At 41.9% G+C, this 19818-nt stretch overlaps 1 protein-coding gene across 5 annotated transcripts in view; it reads right to left on the bottom strand.

Moving 5' to 3' along the window:
• Positions 1-12275: 12275 nt before the first annotated feature.
• ASAH2 (N-acylsphingosine amidohydrolase 2) overlaps positions 12276-19818 on the bottom strand; it is a 94448-nt gene continuing 86905 nt past the window's right edge. For all 5 annotated transcript variants that reach the window (XM_032313539.1, XM_032313540.1, XM_032313541.1 and 2 more), the window contains 3 exons: positions 18190-18249; positions 14770-14858; positions 12276-12953 (listed from right to left, as the gene is read on the bottom strand). In XM_032313539.1, coding sequence (XP_032169430.1) covers positions 12761-12953; positions 14770-14858; positions 18190-18249 — 342 coding nt within the window. In that variant the 3' untranslated portion in view covers positions 12276-12760. The remainder of the gene's footprint in view (positions 12954-14769; positions 14859-18189; positions 18250-19818) is intronic.

Here is a 19818-nt window from a genome sequence, read left to right as displayed (position 1 = left end):
GAGAGCCCCATATATGAAGTGTTTTAAAGTATCTAAGTCGTGTTCAACTAAGCTTAGGAAACATTGAATTAGAATTAAACAGACTTCTCGCCATCAGAGAATCTAAAAACCTCTACTATCCAAGTGTGCCTTGTGAGTTGGGGAGAAAGGGATCGGTACATAGTAATTCTCAAATTTACTAGATCATGGGACTCTTTTGTGACACTGATATCAACAGTCCTGGGAATAGTAACTTGGAGAAAAATATAAAAGACGTTTGACAAACACCACTTGCCTTTTGTTTTTCCCTCCCAGACTTGTTTACCTCCTAAAACCAACATTTTGACAATGATAAGGACATCAGAAGTGTACAAAAGGGGCTTGGGGTGCTTAATCTTCAATTCTATCATTTAAATAATCATTTTTGAACACGAAAAAATGACTCAACAGGTATTGACAACCTACTCACGATTGTTGTTCATATTGAATTCAAAATGTAACAGCTTCTCAAAAAGATTCACCTATTAAAAAATTATCATGTCCATGCAGCTCAATTATGAGCCGAAAACGTGTGGTCTTCAGTATAAAGCAAAAGATTTCCCTTCACTGTGATTGCATGTCCTTTCACAGGCTTGGCATAGCTTCCTGGCTGCTTCAGTAGGTGGCACTGACGATTCAGTGGAGAGAAAAATCCCAGAGTCCACGTGGATTTATCCCGGGATGACTATCCAGTTTGTTTCATACCCTCTGAAATCTCTGATGCTGTCCATCAGCCTGGAGGAAATTGGTCTATTTTGCTGGAGGGACCAAGGAGTAAAGTCGTGTCCAAAATGTGTGTCTGTCCCTCCTGAAAATTCTGCCTGTGTATCTAATTCCCTTGGAAAGGGGGTTGGGAGGGAGATCTGTAGAATTCTGGAGATCAGGAAGGGCAAACGCTGAGCCACCAGTTAGGCACTTGTCCCCATCATGTCAGTGAGTGTTAGTGACTCAGAACACACTTTGCCCCGGACCCAGACACAGGCTCTCAATCTTTTCCAACACGCTTCTCCACCAGCTCCTGTGTGAATCAGGCGACAGAGACGCCCAGTGAAATCCACACGGTTCTGAGATTTGGAAGATCAAATCATTGACAAGAATCAGAGTCTTTAAGAAATGTATCCCCAATTCACCAGATGCTTTGCAGGAGAAACAGGATGGTGACCCAAGACTTCGGAGTCCCACGGAAGAGTTCTGAATCCACCACAATTTGAGTCTCTACCACTGGGAGTCAGGATGTTTAAACAGAAGCCCTGAGGACAGACCCAGATGATGGAGCCTCGAGGGTCTCTCTGCTGTCTCGTGGCCCCTTCCTCATTTGGAGAAGGGGCAGGGGAGGGGAGGTGCACATTAAGTCCAAAAGCTGTCTGTTGCAGGCAGGGGAAGGCTGTGTCATTTGTGCAAGCTGCCTGGCATGTCAACTTTACTTGGAGTAGCAAGTCCCATTCTGCTGGCCCAAAATGACCCAGTCCTCCCGGTGCTCCTGCCCCAGAGCCCCACCTCCACGCCAGGGCTTTTCACATTTGGCTTTGAAGCCATTCGGGTACCCATCTTGAGCTAAATGGCAGGTCCCTTCATCAATATTGTATTTTTAGGAACTTTCGTATCTTTTTCCCCCATGGTGTTTCAGCTTTGAAACTGTCGCTCTTGAGTGTTGCAGGAAAAGCTGAGCGTGAAGCCCGTACACCACGCCCTGCTACTTCTCTTCTCCAAACTACTGAGGATGCAGAATGAGCATTCCTAATGGGCTCAGGGGCACTCGTAGATGACTTCCAGCCAGAATTTCAAATGTCATGCACCCAAAAGCATTGCTGTCACCCTCCGGCTCCTTCCTGATTTTCACGTAACAAGTGCAACTCTGCAGGGCACTGCTATTCCCGGGTCACCCAGGTCTGAAATCACAGCCCTTCTCAGCCCCCTCCTCCCCGCACCCCATTCTCACAGTCATGCTAACCCCCATGTGTTCTGCACCCACTCCTTTTACAAATCCCAGTGCAGCCCTTGAAACATACGGAAAAGACCAAAAGAATAATAACATGTTGGACCCCCATGTCTCCACCATCAGCCTCTAGCAAGTGGTTGTGCTTTCCCATAATTACGTCACGTGTCCTTATTTTTTTACTTTAAAATAAACTTTTATTTTTTAATTTTTAAAATTTTAATTCCAGCGTAGTTGCCATAGTATCCTGTTAGTTTCTATAGTATTATATTCGTGTACTATAGTGATTCAGCCGTTCTGTGCACTACTCCATGCTCAACGGGACAGGCGCTTTCTTCATCCCCTCACCTGTTCCCGCCTTCGCCCCACCCGCCTCCCCTCTGGAACCATCAGTTTGTTCTCTGTGGTTAAGGGTCTGGTGTTCTGTCTCTTCTTCTCCTCCTATGTTTCTTAAGCTCCACATATGAGTGAAATCATTTGGTATTTGTCTTTTTCTGACTGACTTATTTCACTTGGCATTATACCCTCCAGCTCAATTTATGTAGTTGTAAATGGCCAGATTTCACTCTTTCTCATGATTGAATAACATCCCATTGTATAGATGTCACATCTTCTTTACCCATCCATCAACTGATGGACACTTGGGTTGCTTCCAGATCTTGGCTAGTATAGATAATGTGCTACTATAAACATAGGAGTGCATGTATCCCTTTGAATTAGTATTTTTTTTTCTTCTTTGGGTAAATACTCAATAGTATGATTGTTGGATCATAATGTAGTTCTATCTTTAACTGTTTGTTTTAACCTCCACTCTGTTTTCCGAAGTGGCTTCCGCAGTTTGCGTTTCCCACCAACAGCGCACGAGGGTTCCTTTTTCTCCACATCTTTGCCAACACCTGTTGTTTTTTATGTTGTTGTCTTAAGCCATTTTGATAGGTGTGCGGTGATATCTCATTGTGCTTTTGATTTGATTTTCCCTGATAAGTGATGATGAATATCTTTTCCTGTGTCCACTGGCCATCTGTTGGTCTTCTTTGGAGAAATATCTATTCATGTCTTCTGTCCATTTTTTAATTGAGTTATTCATTTTTGGGTGTTGAGCAAAAGAAGCCATCAAGAAAATGAAAAGGCAACCTACAAAATGGGAGAAAATATTTACAAGCCATACCTCTGACAAAGGGTTAATATCCAAAATATACAAACACTCATACAACTCATCATCATCATCAACAACAACAACAAAACTAATTTTTTTTTTTTTACTTTTTTTTTTTTTTTTTTTAAAGATTTTATTTATTTATATGTAAGAGACAGAGGGAGAGAGAGCAAGCGAGCACAGGCAGACAAAGAGGCAGGCAGAGGCAGAGGGAGAAGCAGGCTCCCCGCCGAGCAAGGAGCCCGATGCGGGACTCGATCCCAGGACCCTGGGACCATGACCCGAGCCAAAGGCAGCTGCCCAACCAACTGAGCCACCCAGGTGTCCCAACAACAAAACTAATTTAAATTAAAAATGGTTTGGGGAGCCTGGGTGGCTCCATGGGTTAAGCCTCTGCCTTCAGCTCAGGTTATGATCTCAGGGTCCTGGGATCGAGTCCCGCATCGGGCTCTCTGCTCAGCAGGGAGCCTGCTTCCTCCTCTCTCTCTCTCTCTCTCTCTCTCTGCTTAAAAGAAAAAAAAAATGGGTTTGAGGAACTGAGTAGACATTTTTCCAAAGAAGATATGCAGATGGCCAGCAAGTACATGAAAAGATACTCACCACCACCAAGGACAAATTAAAATCAAAATGACAAGATAGCATCTCACACCAGTTAGATGACGATCATCAAAAAGATGAGGTAGTTTGGTAACAAATGTGCAAAAAATGGAACCCTCGCACACTGTTGGTGGGAATGCAGACTGCTGCAACCACTGTGGAAACCATTATGGAGGGTCCTCAAAAACCTAAAAATAAAACTACCATACAACACTGCAATTATACTTCTGAGTATAGATCCAAAAGAAATGAAAACATGATATCCCAAAGGTATGCACCCTCTCATATTTATTGCAACATTACTCATAATAGTCAAAATACAGAAAAAAATTAAAGTGTCCATCAATGGATGAACGGATAAAGAAGATGTGATTGAAATATGCAATGGAATATGAGTCAACAGTGAAACAGAAGGAAATCCTGCCATTGGTGACAAATGGATGGATTTGGAGGGCATGACTCCAAGTGAAATAAGTCAAAAAGAGAGAGACAAATACCACATGATAGCACTCATACATGGAATCTTAAAAAACAACAACACAGAAGCAGAGTGGGGAATGGTGGTTTTAAGATATAAACAAAAGTCCAAAGGTCCAAAAAGATTCCTTTTCAATAATCTTTAAAGCATTCTCTTATTCACAAAAGCATGTCTTGAAATAGAAAGCATTCATTTATGTCAATATTAAGTAAAACACTCATAGAGAGAAAAACTCACTGCTCTTACTTTTTGCAAAATAACCTAATACACAGAAACAGCCATCTTCTGCCTTGATTTGAAATTGGCACTACCAAATTCCTAAATTATATTAGGATTCCTTTCTAGCTGTGTCTCCATGTAAACAGGAAGATAGACTCCATGCTGACAAGTCTCTCATTTGCTGCTGATCTCATCATACTTGCATAATAGATTGGAGATGAAAAAACCCAATTTAGTTCAATAAGAACTGAGAATAAGCATGCATAATTATATGTGTCCTGATTCTGTCATCTTATAAATATATGTAATAGATATTCCTAGTCTCACCCACAGCCCATAAAAGATCAATTCCCAAAATCGAAGAATGTTTACTCTCCATAAAATTTTAGTTAGAGCTGCATCATAATTGATTCATTTGGCTTTTTATGATATGGAAATTAGTTTTAGAATTTACTATAGTCTTTGACAGTGACAGATGAACTCAGAGACAACCAAAGACAGATGAGACTGGTTGCCATAAAATGACCGTAGGTCATTTTATCCCAAAGAGTAAAGAACAGATATAATTATTACGTCTTCTAAACTGGATGGCACCCAAGAATCTCTTCTGGTGGGCGTCTATAGGGGTGGAAATTAATCCATTCGTCAGTATGTTCATTTCTCAGGACTGCCATAACAAAACGCCATACACTGGGTGTTTAAACAACAGTAATTTGTTGGCTTACTGTTTGGGAGGCTAGAAGTCCAAGACCAAAGGGTCAGCAGGTTGGTTGGTTCTGAAGGCTGTGAGGGAGAATCTGCTCCATGCCTCTCAACTTGGTTCTGGTGGTTTTATTGCAATCTTTGGGATTCCTTGTGTAGACACAGAACTCAGTTCTCTGCTCTTTATTCACATTGCATTCTTCTTGTCTGCAGCTCTGTACATGGCATTTTTTAAAATAAAGATATCTTTATTAAAAGTCATATTGGATTAAGGGCCTTCCCTACTCTACCATGACCTCATCTTAACTAATTACATTGGCAATGAACTTATTTCCAAATAAGGCCACATTTGAAGCACCAGGGGTTAGGAACTTCAACCATTGTTTTGGGGGACATGATCCAACTCATAATGGCCAGAGAGGCAAAAAACATACAGAGGTCACCCTTCCATTTTCTCTAGGTCACTTAGTAGAGATCTGCTTTCTAATTTTATGTAAATATGTTGAAATTTATTCTAGCCATTGTAGAAGAAAGTGTCTCAATCATAGCCTTTGTGGAGACTACGATCAGTGTAGTAGTTAAAATATAGGTTTCTGCTGTTCTAGTGATGATGTGAATAGTAAAAGATGAGAAGGGAATTTATATCCCCCTCAGCTCATCATCTGAAATGAAGCAGTCAAGGAATGATTTGACTCTCAGGGACTAGCAAGGACCCAGACATCTTTTATAGGCTTGCCCTCCTTCACATGGAACTTCCATTTCCAGACTCAAGATGGCTGCTCCGGCCCTTGCCACCTTGTCCATTACTAGGAAGGAACTGGGAAAGGGAGGATAAGACTATCCTTTCTGAGGGCACAAGTAGGGAAACAGAACATACCACATCTATCTTCCCACTGAACAAAACCTAAGTTGGATGGTTATTCCCAGCAGTCAGATTTAGTCCTGGGATACACCCAGGCTGAGAAACGGAGCCCTGCCCTGGGGCCAGCACAAACTTTCACTATGAATGGGAGAGCAGATACAGAATGGCCACTGTTTGCCTTTGCCACATCCCACCAACACCGTAGATAACCACATTATCTCTTGTATATGCCTTCCACATTCTTTTTTTTTTTTTTTTAAAGATTTTATTTATTTATCAGAGAGAGAGAGGGGAGAGAGTGAGCACAGGCAGACAGAATGGCAGGCAGAGGCAGAGGGAGAAGCAGGCTCCCCGCCGAGCAAGGAGCCCGATGTGGGACTCGATCCCAGGACGCTGGGATCATGACCTGAGCCGAAGGCAGCTGCTTAACCAACTGAGCCACCCAGGCGTCCCATATGCCTTCCACATTCTTAAGAAATTACTCCTTGCAAGTATTAAAGACTTAACTCAATCCTTAACCATTTTAGCTTCTCTACAACCTTTACCAAATTGACCTTCTTGGAGTTCTCTCTTCTTACTCTATGAATTCTACTAATTGTCCTTCTTAGTAATACTATTTTCTGGTCCTCCTTCTCCTCCCCCTTCCTAAAAGTACGTTTTTCCCACAGGCCTGTCATCCGGGGTGTCTCCACCTCTTTGTTCTCTTTCTTGCAAATCATCAACTTCCTTGATTTCTACTGTTGGGTTGAAATGGATGATTCCCATATATCTTTTACCCTACTTTCTCTGCAAAAGCTGAGCTCCCCCATTTCTCACTGTGCATTAGACTTTGCCTCCTGGACACCTTGTCAAGTCCCAGACATCCAAACCCAGATCCCTCTGCAACCCTCTTCCTTTTACTATGGTGTTTCTTTCTACTGCTACTGTCACCCAAATGACATTTTAGTGTTTTAAATTGGTAAAGCCATCTTTCTTCCCCTCCTCATCCCATCCATAAGTAAGGCATGACCATTTTAACTGTAGAGTTTCATACACTTCCATGTTCTGACACATTTCTGAAGCTTCTTCTGGCTCCACTTCTGATCTCCACTATCTCTCAGTCTACACAACTCTCAGAGCCTCAGTTTTCATGCATTCTGACTCTTCCCATGCTGACCTCAGAGAGCCAAAAGATTAGGAGAAGCGTAATGTCTCCGGGCAAATGATGGATTCAGTTCACAATGGAGGATTCTTCATTTCCTACTCTTTTCTAGATATTTATCTGCATAATCTTACATAATACTCAGTGACAGCTAAGTCCATTAACAACTAAATAAATTCAGCATATTCTATATGCCAGATACTCCACCAATAACTCTACTTTATTCTAATCTCACAAATAAAAACTGTATGTGTTTTTGTTGTTCTCATTCATATATTAGGAAATTGAGTTGCATTAAGAACCTGTGGCTTTAAGAAACTGAGTGAATTACTCAGGGTTGGATATTGGATAAATAGTAGAACTAAGATTTAAACCAACTGGTCTCCAGAATTTGTTTCCTGTTAGTTTCCAATGAGTTTCCTCTCTTAAACATTAATTACTACAGCCCGATATCAGTCATAGAAAGGCATTATTGTTACACCATTTTATAAACCAGGAATGCTCAGTAACCTTCCCAAGGGTACAGACATAATTCAATCCAAGCTGACCAGATTTTAAAACCTAGGTTCTCTCCTTCAGATTATACAACTTCTCAGTTATATCCCATGGTTAAAAGCTACCCCTTTGACTCCCTGAGATACTTTACAACTGTGGGCTTGAGGCTAAGGGGAACTTACCAAAGAGTAGCAATACATCGGCAGGGTACCAGCCGCAGCTTCAGAAAGATGTTCAAAGTGCATACTCTCCGCATTGTGGTGATGCCAACGTGATAAAATCATACACGCTAGTTGACTGAAATTTCACTCAGCAATGTTGTGGGTCCATGTTGGACACTTCAATGGCTGGGATGTTAAGTTCTTATGCTCATTCAGCTTACCCTGGTCTTGTATTGAATAAGGAAGCTCCAAGAGAGCGGGGGATATGGTCATGTCACTCTTTCCGGAGAGTGGGGATCCAGAGGGAGGGGTGGGAGATTTGATTACTCCTGCTAGTGTTAAGCCAATATCCCAGGTTTCTGATAGCTCATTATCCTAAAACACAGCCAAAAAAGAAAAAAAAATAATCAACACAGGCTCAGTCTCCGATAACTTAAAATTAGACACACCAAGGTAACTTTGAAGTTCATGTGGGTGGGACATCTTACAAGATGTAGGCTGGAACTCTGGACTCCATCTCAAGGGAGAGAGTGGTCTTTACTGACTATACTCACCCACTTAGTAGGCATAAAAAAGCAAAGCAAAATCAAGATTTGGAAACATGAGATGGACAGAGCAAAAGAAGTCTTTATAAATTCAATTCGGACAGAGCAAAAGAAGTCTTTATAAATTCAATTCGGACAGAGCAAAAGAAGTCTTTATAAATTCAATTCCAAGAAATGGTTCCAGCTTATGAAGACAGAAAGTTGATACCTTATGTCACTGGAGACTGGGAACCAAAAATCAGTTTCCTGAGTTCTAATAGTTGTGTCTTATTAGTTTAGCAAAGGGAAAATACATTCAGTGCATTCATATTTTAAGTGAAAGGTCTTAAGGGGGAAATGCTAATATGAATGTAACTCCAAATTGCTTTTTTTGAAGGTGAAGTTCAGGGTTGTATCTCTGACAATTCCTCCCTTGCACTGTAACTACAGCCTTGATAAACTATTTCATATTCCCCTTACCTGGAAAGTGTAGTCATCCTGCAACCATGCATGGAAACACACACACACACACACACACACACACGCACGCACATACACACACTACCTTTCTTCTAGCTAATATCTTTTGGGTCTTAGCTTAGATGTTATTTTCCCCAGGACGCCTCCTGCAATATCCCCAACACCACCTCTCATAACCTAAACAGCAGCAGTTTGGGTCACTCTTACAGAGTTGCCTATCTACCTGTCTGCATCTTCTGCTAAGACTCGAAGTTCCTTGATGACAAGAGCTTGCTGTGTTAACCATTACTATATCCTTAGGGGCTAGCACAACACCCACCAAGTATTCAGGGGCTCTGTGTAAATCTGTTGAATGAACATTTGGATTTTGCTGTGTAGAGAGCGCGTCTTGTCGCCATCAAGGTTCCAAAGTGTGCTCTTTCCTGAAACAGATTTGCTAAGGGAAAAGGAGTGCCAATTAGGTCAAAGAGCTATTAAGTTGGCTCTGTGGCTAGTGTCCCTTGCTTGTCATGGTAACTGGGAGTGTGGGTCACAGAGTGCGCTGACCCTCTTACACAGCAGCTACTTGCCCCGTCTCTTTCTCCCTGCTGATCAGAACCTGCCTCCCTGTCCAGAGGCAAAAAAATGCCAAATATTCTCTTTCTCAGGCTCCCCTGAAGCATGTGACTCAACTGTAAACAAGGAAATGTAAGGAGAGTTCTACTAAATATTTTGCACCTTCCAAGTGCGGATTCTGGGAACTCTCCTTTTCCTTCTTGCCGCTGGAAGACACGAGGGAGCTCGCTTTAGATGGAGGCGACAAGCCTGAGAACGAAAGTTAGTATGTTAAGGGGAAAAAAAGCCAGTGACGTCATAGAATGGTTGTGGGAAAGCTGGCTCTGTCACCTTAAGAATTACTGCTACGTCTGATGGTCAATGTCTTTACTATTTGGACCCCTGTTGATCAGGAATGTTTTGTAACTTACAGATGAACACATTCTAACTATATCACTAAGGAACATGCAAACTTTCCTCTGTGACATCATATAAGACACAATATTCCAAAAGCCAGTTATAAACAGGCAGGTGGGATTGGAACAGCCAGAAGCCAAAATCTTTATTTGAAGAACTAAAGACAGGAAAGGATCATCTAATGATGAAATCTTTTTGGCTAAAGATGAAAACTATGTGTTCCTATTACAGAAGGACAGTGTGTTTGTCTACATTGGAGGAGAAGCATGAGAGAGTAAATCAGAGAAGGATACTCACCTGTTCATTCTTGGCATCTTTATTTGGAATTGGCTCATGAAACGATTTTATGGATAACTACCTGCCTAGGAAGCTCTCAGTTGTCCAGTAGTAAAAAAAAAAAAAAAGTTCAAAAACCATGTGTATTTTTCCAACAATAAATCTTTGGAGGGCAGGAAGGAACCAATGAAGGGGACCCCTTATGTCTGGGTGGTTACTTACAGACACCATTCATATCACTTTCTGACCCGACCTACGTGGAATCCAGCCCCATTCACTCCATCTCTTAGGAAAAACAGTGTCCATTTGTCCATACCACTTCTCAACAGAACATACTTTCCCAATTGTACTTACTAATTTATTATTAAATATGATATTGCATATTAGCAATTTGACACAATACTCATTGAAAAGTATAGAGACATCATTCAGTACTTTCCGAGGAAGTCACAGCCTCCTTCAAACCAGAGAGGACAGATTACAGATAGAACACAGATACATTGACACGAGACACAACACCTTCTGCAGACACCTTCTCCCACCAACAATACTCCTTTTTTCCCCATGTTCCCCAACCATTTCAGGAGGTTTTGCCACATGATTTGGCTCCAAAGAGCTGCTCCCACCAGCAGCCACAAAACAGCTGGGATGTAGATTTCTATATATTCACAGATCGGATCTGCCTCTTTGTGGTGTTGCTTAATGCAGGCGTGAAGAGCTATGGTCTATGATCATGCAGGATCTGGTCTTATTTTCCTACACAAACCACAGAGCTAGGACTGCGTGGCTTGGGAGAGACGGCAGCGAGTGAACAAACATGTTTCTGTGGGTTGTTTGGGGAAGGGGTCCTGGTGGACGGAGGATGGGTGCGGAAGGTTCAGCACCAAAGCAGTGTCGTGTCTGGCTTGGCACCATTGCAAGTCATCAACAGGCAATCCCAGACCCACTGGGGAGCGTCAGTGGGAGGCATGGAGGTAGTGAAAAATAATTCAAAAGCTCTTCTGAATCATGAGAAATGCATTTTAAAATTTTATCATCCGTTCTGATGTCATTTATCTGTCTAAGGTCAACTACTGTCAGAATTCCCTGCTTCTCAAAGCCTCTGAACTGTTAATACTAAACACCGTGTGTGCTTAGGGGAAATGACTACTATTCTTTGGAATCCCGATTAGCTAATTGTCCAGCAGGGAGCCTCCACAGAACCAGAACCCTGGCCCATCAGAGTGTCCCAGGTCCATTCCAGTGCGATACAATGTGTTTGGTCATATATCAGTGAACACCAGGATTATGGTTCTTAGTATCAGGACTATTTTCAAGCCCTAAAGTTTGTTTTTGAAATAGAGGTTGATTTTTCCCCCTAAAATTCTAAAGCTTTTACATACATACAAAAGCATGACTTGGTTTTTGGAAATTTACTTGGTAGCCTGGGAGCCAGCTTCTTGTTAACTTGGATAATTTTAAACGGAATAAGAACTTCAGGGCGATCAATATCAGACTGTCATATCTCATTCTTCCGGACACTGGGCTGGGTGTTTCATAATGCCCCCCAAATAACTACGAATATAGCTTTTTCCAAATTGTCTGGAGCCTCTTTCCCCCTAAATTAGAGCATCCAACCCAGATTATGTATAAGATAACACTTGGAGATTACTGCTTTTTAAATGTCTTCCAAAATTTATATACTGAACTGAGTGTATTGAATTTATATACTAAATGTTCTCCATTGAAACAGTCCCCTTTTGACACTTACACATTCATCCCAAGTATGATCACAATAATTGCCAAGGCCGGGCACTAGTACAATAGTGGGTATGTAGGTCTTAGTAAATATCCTGTGATTGAACAGGTCCATGAGTAAGTGCATGACAAAAGACAGATAAATGAATTTAGAGCTTGTCTTTTAAGGACCCCCTTCCAATCCAGTAACACTTTTGTTTTAAATATCTCCACTAATGGCAAATCTTGCGTTTGGGGGGTGAATGCGATTAGTGAAAACAGTCAAAATCCCTTAGAACCAGTCTTGGGAATAGGAGACACAACTCGAAGGGATAAGGGCAGTGAAGGAAACACAAGATATGAACAAAATATTACAGGTCTGACTTTCTCGTGATTGGCCTCAGAAGGCAATGCCAGAAGTAATTTACCAGCATTACGAGTCCCGGATCAGGCACATTGACTCCAGGACGATGTCTCTGAGAGGGTATGCTCAAGACAGAAGAGGTAGCATATGCTCATTTCCACACTAATTTTCTCTAATTGGGCGTATACATTGATGGTCAGTGTTTATATATTTTTAAGCGTGATGGGGGCAAGTGGTGGGGGGGAAGTCCTGGACACTCTGATAATCTTAAATCTGCGAAACTTCATTGCTCCCATCTGCAAAAGAAAGAATCGAAGTCCACAATCTCTTTAATCTTCCCCAGCACTAACAGTCAACAACTCTGTACATAAATAGTTGGACCATTGCTCACATATCTGCAAGCACTCTCCCTCACTTTTCAGAGACTGTCTACTGAGGGGACGTGTTCCTTCAAACAGCCGTAAGGGAACTCATGCATTTGGGTTAGACCATCAGGTGTGCAAAGCTCCTAGAGCAAAAAGAACGGGACCCCCCCACACACCACCCCCCTTGGTCCCACTCGCCATTAACTACCTGTCCCCCAATAGGGACAATTATCGAAGTCATCATCACAGTGTACATTCATGTGAAATCACTTTTATAAATCAGCGAGTGTAGCTGCTGTTTCAATGACCTCTCAACTGTTCACCAGGCAGTTACTACTTCAAAGGCAGAGGAAGCACTTTCAAATGGAAGGATGACCGCCGGCTTAAGAAATTCCTGCTTCCGACTGTGTCCGAAGTATCTTATTCTGTAGATTCCAGGCTGGGCGGTGTCTGGAATGTGCCATTGTATCGTGGCATTGCTGTGACCCAGCAGCCCCTTGTGCCAATAGAAACTGTTGGTAGAAAACAAACCAACCAAGGTTTACTCTTAAAAATGTGTGATTCGAAAAATGAATGAATGCTCAGGGAGTACTTAGCCTAACCAAGGCACTAGCACGCGTATTGGGAATATAGCAAAAAAGAGAACAGGGACAAATACTGACTTTCTAGAAGGGACCTTTTAGGAAATACTCATTCGTAGAAATAGTTCCACTTGTTCTACTTTTCTAACTACCCACACACTATCCATCCGAAGGAGCCTCCCTCACCTGATACTCAGAATATATGACATCTCTTGTGTGAGAACTGATAGAACATTCTGTTTGCCCTTGTCATCCTGTGTCAACTGACACTGAAAACTCCCACCTAGATTCATTTGTTCAAAGTGTATATTTAATGACTGCCTGTGCCAGACTATTCTAGGTCTGAGGATACAGTAGTGAGCAAGACAGGCATGGCCCATAGTTCCACGGAGCGTCTTCTCCCTGGGGCCAGGTGGGGGAAGAAAAGGCAATAAACCAGAAATCGACAAATGATCTTAAAAGTGCTAGGCAATGAAGCAAGTAAGTAGTAAGCAAGTAAGTAAATGAAGCAAGTAAGGCAGAGGTATCTCTATGGAGATGTTATTTAAACTGAGTGCACAGTGCCCAGAGGAAAGACATTGCAGGCAGAAGGAACCGAGAGGCAAAGTGGCTTCAGCGGGAAAGCACAGGGTACAGTAGAGGAACAGAACCCTCTGGTAGGATCAGAGCATGGTGAGGTGTGGCACAGTGGCTGTTTACAGAAACAGTTGGAGTCAGCTCACACGGGTCCATGCAGACCACAACACGGAGCTCAGATAACCTTGCCAGTGAGATACGACCAGCTAACTGACTGAGGTCCCCAGCTGGGTGCCGAGTGAGTGCTCTGGGCAGAGAGGGTGTTCTCAATGTTCTGTGTTTTTCAGGGATGGGCCCAGTGCTCTCACGACAGGCACAACGATACTGCTGCTGGTGGACAGGACGGAAGCCTATCCGTGTCCTCAGTGTTCACTGTCATTCTGATTTGGGGCTTTTCAAAAAACAAAATCAATTTTATTAACTGTATAGTCTTCTTTTAACCACAAATAAGTATTTATTATTAGTTTAAAAAATGACCTATGCCCTAGAGTCCTAAAGATCAGAGGAAAATATATGCTATATTTATGGGTGATTATCAAAGGGGCAACAGTGTGGTCAAACCTGGATTTCCAGTTAACCCTGGGAAGGAAACCAACATGCAACCTGTCACTTAGCTGAAGGCGATCGGAATTCAACACAAATTCCCAAAACCTCTGACCACTTGTGCAGTGTGAAATGTAGACAATTGGGAGAAGAAACATTCTCTTATTTCGGACACAGTTTACAGATCTTCAAAATATCCCTTTGGCTCAAATGAAGGATCCTTGGGCAGGTATATACAGATGACACACTTTGCGTGTAGACTGGTGATTGTTCCAGAAGGAGCATCAGACTCTGTGAAGCCACAGCCCACCCCCTGTGCCTTTCGGCCAGTTTGCAGGAAGGCTCAGCAGTCTGCAGGGGCAATGTCTGCGGCCATGGAAGGAAACCAAACTAACAGATGTTTACAAAGATGGAGGCCATAACCTCATTAGCACCTAATCTGCCAGAAGCACACACCACCATATTTTTCAGAAAAACAGAATCTAAATGAACTCTAATAAATCAACTAAATATGGCCAGAAGGATCCTTGGGAATTTGATATCATTAATATCATGCATGGAGCCAGGCTTCCCATTTGTCTTCTATTGTCAAGGCTTGAAAGACAAAATATCCAACAGACATGCTCACCGAGTCTCCCAGGAGGCGTCGTTATGCACTGTCCGCCATGATGCTGAGGTGACCTCATACTTCTCAACAGTGAGGAAGGTCTGATGGGTCTGAAATGCAATTAGTTTAACTGGTGATACCCTGCATGGTCATGGAAGGAACTTGTCTGCAAATATGTCCCTTGTGGCCTGCAGGCACACCTGCCAATATCGTGTGTGAAAATGTAGTAGAATTCCATCCAAATTCATAGGTGTTTCTCTTTACATTCCAGGTAATGTCTTCAGAATGTTCATTTATCCAGACTATTACGCACCATGACTTTTTTCATTTTATTTTTTTAATTGTGCTATGTTAATCCCTATACAGTACATCATTAGTTTTTGATGTAGTGTTTCATTATTCACTGTTTACATATAACACCCAGTGCTCCGTGCAATACATGTCGTCCTTAATACCCATCACCAGGCTCACCCATCCCCCATTGTCCCCCCGCCCAAACCCTCAGTTTGATTCCCAGAGTCCACACTCTCTCATGGGTCATCTCCCTCTCTGATTTCCCCCCTTCACTTTGCCTTTCCTTCTCCTAATGTCCTTAGAAAACTGGGTGATCTTAATGTTAGAGTTGATAGCAAATTTTGCAAATGGGGGTGGAGAAGAGATAGAAAAAAACTTGACATTTTAAGAAAGGCATAAGTCAAACCTTCTCAAGACATGTTTATTGATCTACATTCCAAGACTTTCTCTAGTTACCTCAAGACTTGGCAAGGAAAATGGTAGAGTTTCTTCATCTTTCCTTCTCTGGCTAAATGAATTATGAGTAAATATAGCTCCTGAGTGAAAGAACTGAAAAGAATGCATACATCTTCCCTGTCCTCGGGTGCGAAAAACAATCCCAATACTTTGTCATAATGGATTGCTAGAAAGCACGTCAAAAGCAAGTTCTATTTTTCCCATTGGAAAATAGCTATAATAATTCAGGTCAGACCAAGAATTTGGTGTCAAGTAAAGCACAGATTTGAATAATATAACAAATTAAAAGATACAGAGGCCATAAATCTCCAATTTTCCTCAAAAATCTTTAGATTGTGGGCCCTTAAGGGCAGGACTTGTGTCTGATTCCCTTTTACCCATTAAAGCCCTTTATATCTGTCACTTACAGGTATAAAACTTTGCTGACTGAAAAGTTTTATACTTTTCATTGCTTACGCCTAGGCCGTGGGGTTATTTAAAACTCATATTACTCAACTGATAGGTTATATTCAATAAAGTTTTATGATGATGGTGCTTGTAAAGAGAAGGGTCTCTGGCCATTTAGGGCAGAGGGACATTGGAGAGGCTGTGGATGGAGTAGGAGTTTGGGTGAAATCTCATGGACAGGTGTAGAGTGTAGACCACAGAATGAGTCTAGACACTGCATATGTGAACTATGTGGCTATCCTTTCCCTTCTCCCAACCCTAACCTCTACCTGAAACACAATTAGTTAATCCTAGTTACTTAATCTTTCTGGCCTCAGTTTCCTCATCTATAAAGTGGGGACAATAAAATGTAAGCCAGTGGATAGTAGGGAGGACTAACTGAGATTAATGTAATAATGTATGTAAAGCATTTCACCTGGTGGCTACAAAGAGTCAAACTTTGATGAATAGTGGTGAGGATCACTAACATAAAAGGGAAGAAAAATTATTGTATGCCAAGTCCTAGAGCGTTCTTAAAAGCCAATGCTATTCTTGTTACAGTGCTTTAAGCATTTTGTTCTCCTGCTTCTCCAAGGCAATAACGATGATGGTATTTCTCCAGCCTAAGGGTATCAAAGGACAGCTAACCCTGCAGTTTTGCCATAACGCTTTGATATCTTCAGGAAACAATGCTATAAACATGCAAATATTATGGCACAGTTTGACTGCCTAGAGAAATTATTTCCAACAGGTGCATATTGACTTTCCAAGCAGGAGAACATTTTTCCCCAGTGTCATATTTGACGATGTCATATTGCCACAATTGTTATCAGAGCAATAAGGATATTTCAATGAACAGAAATGGAAGGCTCGTTTGGAAGAAGGGTGTTTGGGGTTCTAAGTAACAGTGGTCCCTGGGAAGAATGGCTCATGGATACAGAAAAAGCAGCCTCTGCCACACTAAAAAAATCTGACCTTGAAATCACTTTTGTATACTTTCTTTTTCATCTACATATCTCTTTATTGTTTGAGTTTTTACAACCAGAATATGCCTAGTTATCTTGTGGAGTTATAAGAACATTCTTTTTTTTCTTTTTTGAGAGACAGTGGGGGGAGGGGCAGAGGGGTCTGGAAAGAGACTCTTACGCAGACTCCATTATGGAGCCTGACGCTGAGCTCGAGCACATGACCCTGAGATCATGATCAGAGCCAAAATCAAGAGTCAGATGCTTACGTGACTGAGCCCACCCAGGGACCCCAGTTATAAGAACATTGTAAAGGAGTTACAGAGGAGCAAAATTGATTCATTTTATTAATAGCTACATTACATATGTATACTTTATATATGATTAAAACAGTGAAGTATGAATTGATACATAACAAACTATGAACAGTTATTACCTCTGAAAAGGTTTATGGAAAGAGAGGCACTTTCACATTCTATTTTAAAGCTCTTCTAGGGGCGCCTGGGTGGTTCAGTGGGTTAAAGCCTCTGCCTTCAGCTCAGGTTATGATCTCAGGGTCCTGGGATCGAGCCCCGCATCAGGATCCCTGCTCAGTGGGGACCCTGCTTCCCCCCCACCCCCGCCTGCCTCTCTGCCTACTTGTGATCTCTGTCTGTCAAATAAATAAATAAAATCTTTAAAAAAAAAAAAAAGGCTCTTCTATATAGTCTGTTTTTACATCAAACATATACCTCTTGTGTCATTTTTCTTCAAGATTAAGAAATAAATAGCCCATCAGTGCCACAGTCAAGGGTCAGGAAAGGGCAGATGCAAGATAAAGCGCCCGGGCCAGGGCCCCAAGCCATGGAGTACCCCCACAGGGGCCCATGATCACTCTGGAGGTGGGACCGGAGGCTACCGTGCTGCAGTAAGAGGGGAGGCAGAATTGGGGTGGGGAAGGAACCAAGGATACACTTCATTCTTGGCCCTTTGGTTATTTTACCCAATTTAGTAGAGTTTCTAAATTGGAATACATAAATGAGATTGTGTTCAAATTTCTATCTTCTCCAGGGACAGTGTAACTCTTGATATCTTGTGCAATATGTGATTCTGAGCGAACCCGATTAAATGTTTCCTGTGCTTTTCCCCCACCAGACTGAATTCCATAGTACTCTTCCTACGGAAAATTTCCCCACACCTAAAAAATACGATGAAAAGCAAATTGGAGCATTTTATCATTATGTCATTAATCTCCATAAGGCTATTCGAATGACGATTAACAAGTGGATTTAAATCTGTCAAAAGAATCATTGATGCTTACCTGGTTTTCTGCTGAGTTCTTCGGGTTAGCGCCTACGAAGGTAACTTCAGCAACTTCTCCCTGAAGATAAAAACTCATTTTATGAGTTCGTTCTTCACTGTGCTCATATTTGGGCCATGATTTATGAAATGTTCAAGGATGCTGGGCACCTGTGCAGATTCTATCCTACTTAATCAAATGAGTTATCTTGCAACCATGGATATGGAAATTTGGGGCTGAGAAATTACTCAAGAATTTTTCACCAATGAATTTGCTTGTAGTACATTCAGATAGAGATGAAGACAATGCATTAAAAATGGCTTTTTCAGCCTTTGATGTTGTCTCACACTTCCCTCTGACACACCTACAGGAAGTGGACTGACTCAAATCAAAGCAGTCAACACTTTGCCTGAATGACTTACTTGCACTGACGCTGGCTCATGTGAGGTACAAAGTGGAATGACAGGATGTATACCTACCTCCCCACTTGAAACAACAAACGAGCTGGGCAAATATGTATTAAATCATGACTCTACAGACAGCAGAGCAATGAAAGCAATCAAATGATAAAAACAGTGATCCTGGGGTGACGGAAAACAGACAAAAGGAGCCCCACCATGGCCCCAGCCTAATGCCCTCAGAGCACACGTACAGCATGTGGAGGCAGAGCTTAACCAAAACCAGGAAGCTGATCAAAGTTAAGGAACAGATGTGGGAGTCCGTGAAGGCCAAATAGTCTCATATTCACAAGGCAGAGTCATAGAGAGAAGAGCATACCAGAGAGAGGAGAGCTACATACAGAGGGAGCACTCTGGAGATCTGCAGAAGGTTCCCCTCAACTCTGTGTGCAGAGAAGAGGACCACCTGAGCCCAGGAAAAGAACCTATCAGCAGAGACTGAAATTCTTACTCCCTGAAGCATCTAAGCACACACTCTGGTCAATATCGGGCTGGACATTAAGTTATTTAACCATAGGGACAACACCTTGAGAGCCAGACTTAAATGTAAAATCAAGAACAACAAAAGAAACAGAGAAGACCCAGTAGCCACACATTGCAAGAAAGATAGACTTGACTGACTTGGCCAGTCTAGTTCTCAGGGAGCAAACAAACAAAAAACAACAACTCTGGGGTGGGGAGGGGAGGCTAGGATCCAGAATTGCTACAATGTACCAAAACTCACCCAGTATTCAACAACAACAACAAAAAAATGATGAGATGTGTGTACATGAAAAGGTCACTCATACTAAGGGAAAAAAAGCCCAGTCAAAACTGCCCTTCTGTGTCCCCAGATGTTGTAGTTAACAGACAAAGACTTCAAAGCAGCCATTTTAAGGTGTTCTAAGAACAATATAAATCATGTTTAAAGAAAAAAATAAAAGTCTGATGATAATGACTTAACATATAAAGAACCTCAGTGAAGAGACTTGTTAAAAATGGATTGGATGTTCTAGAGCCGAAAGTCACAACTGACATGAGAAATTTACTAGAAGAACTTAATGGCAAATATGAGATGACAGAAGAAAGGATAAGTGAACAAGAATTTATCAATATAAATTATTAGCCTGATGATGGGTATTAAGGAAGGCACAGATTAGAAGGAGCACTGGGTGTTATACACAATGAATCATGGAACACTACATCAGAAACT

The sequence above is a fragment of the Mustela erminea genome, chromosome 14 (assembly GCF_009829155.1).
Source record: "Mustela erminea isolate mMusErm1 chromosome 14, mMusErm1.Pri, whole genome shotgun sequence".
NCBI lineage: Eukaryota > Metazoa > Chordata > Mammalia > Carnivora > Mustelidae > Mustela > Mustela erminea.
Note: the sequence above shows the minus strand (reverse complement) of the source record. Positions and strands in the feature narration are given on the sequence as shown.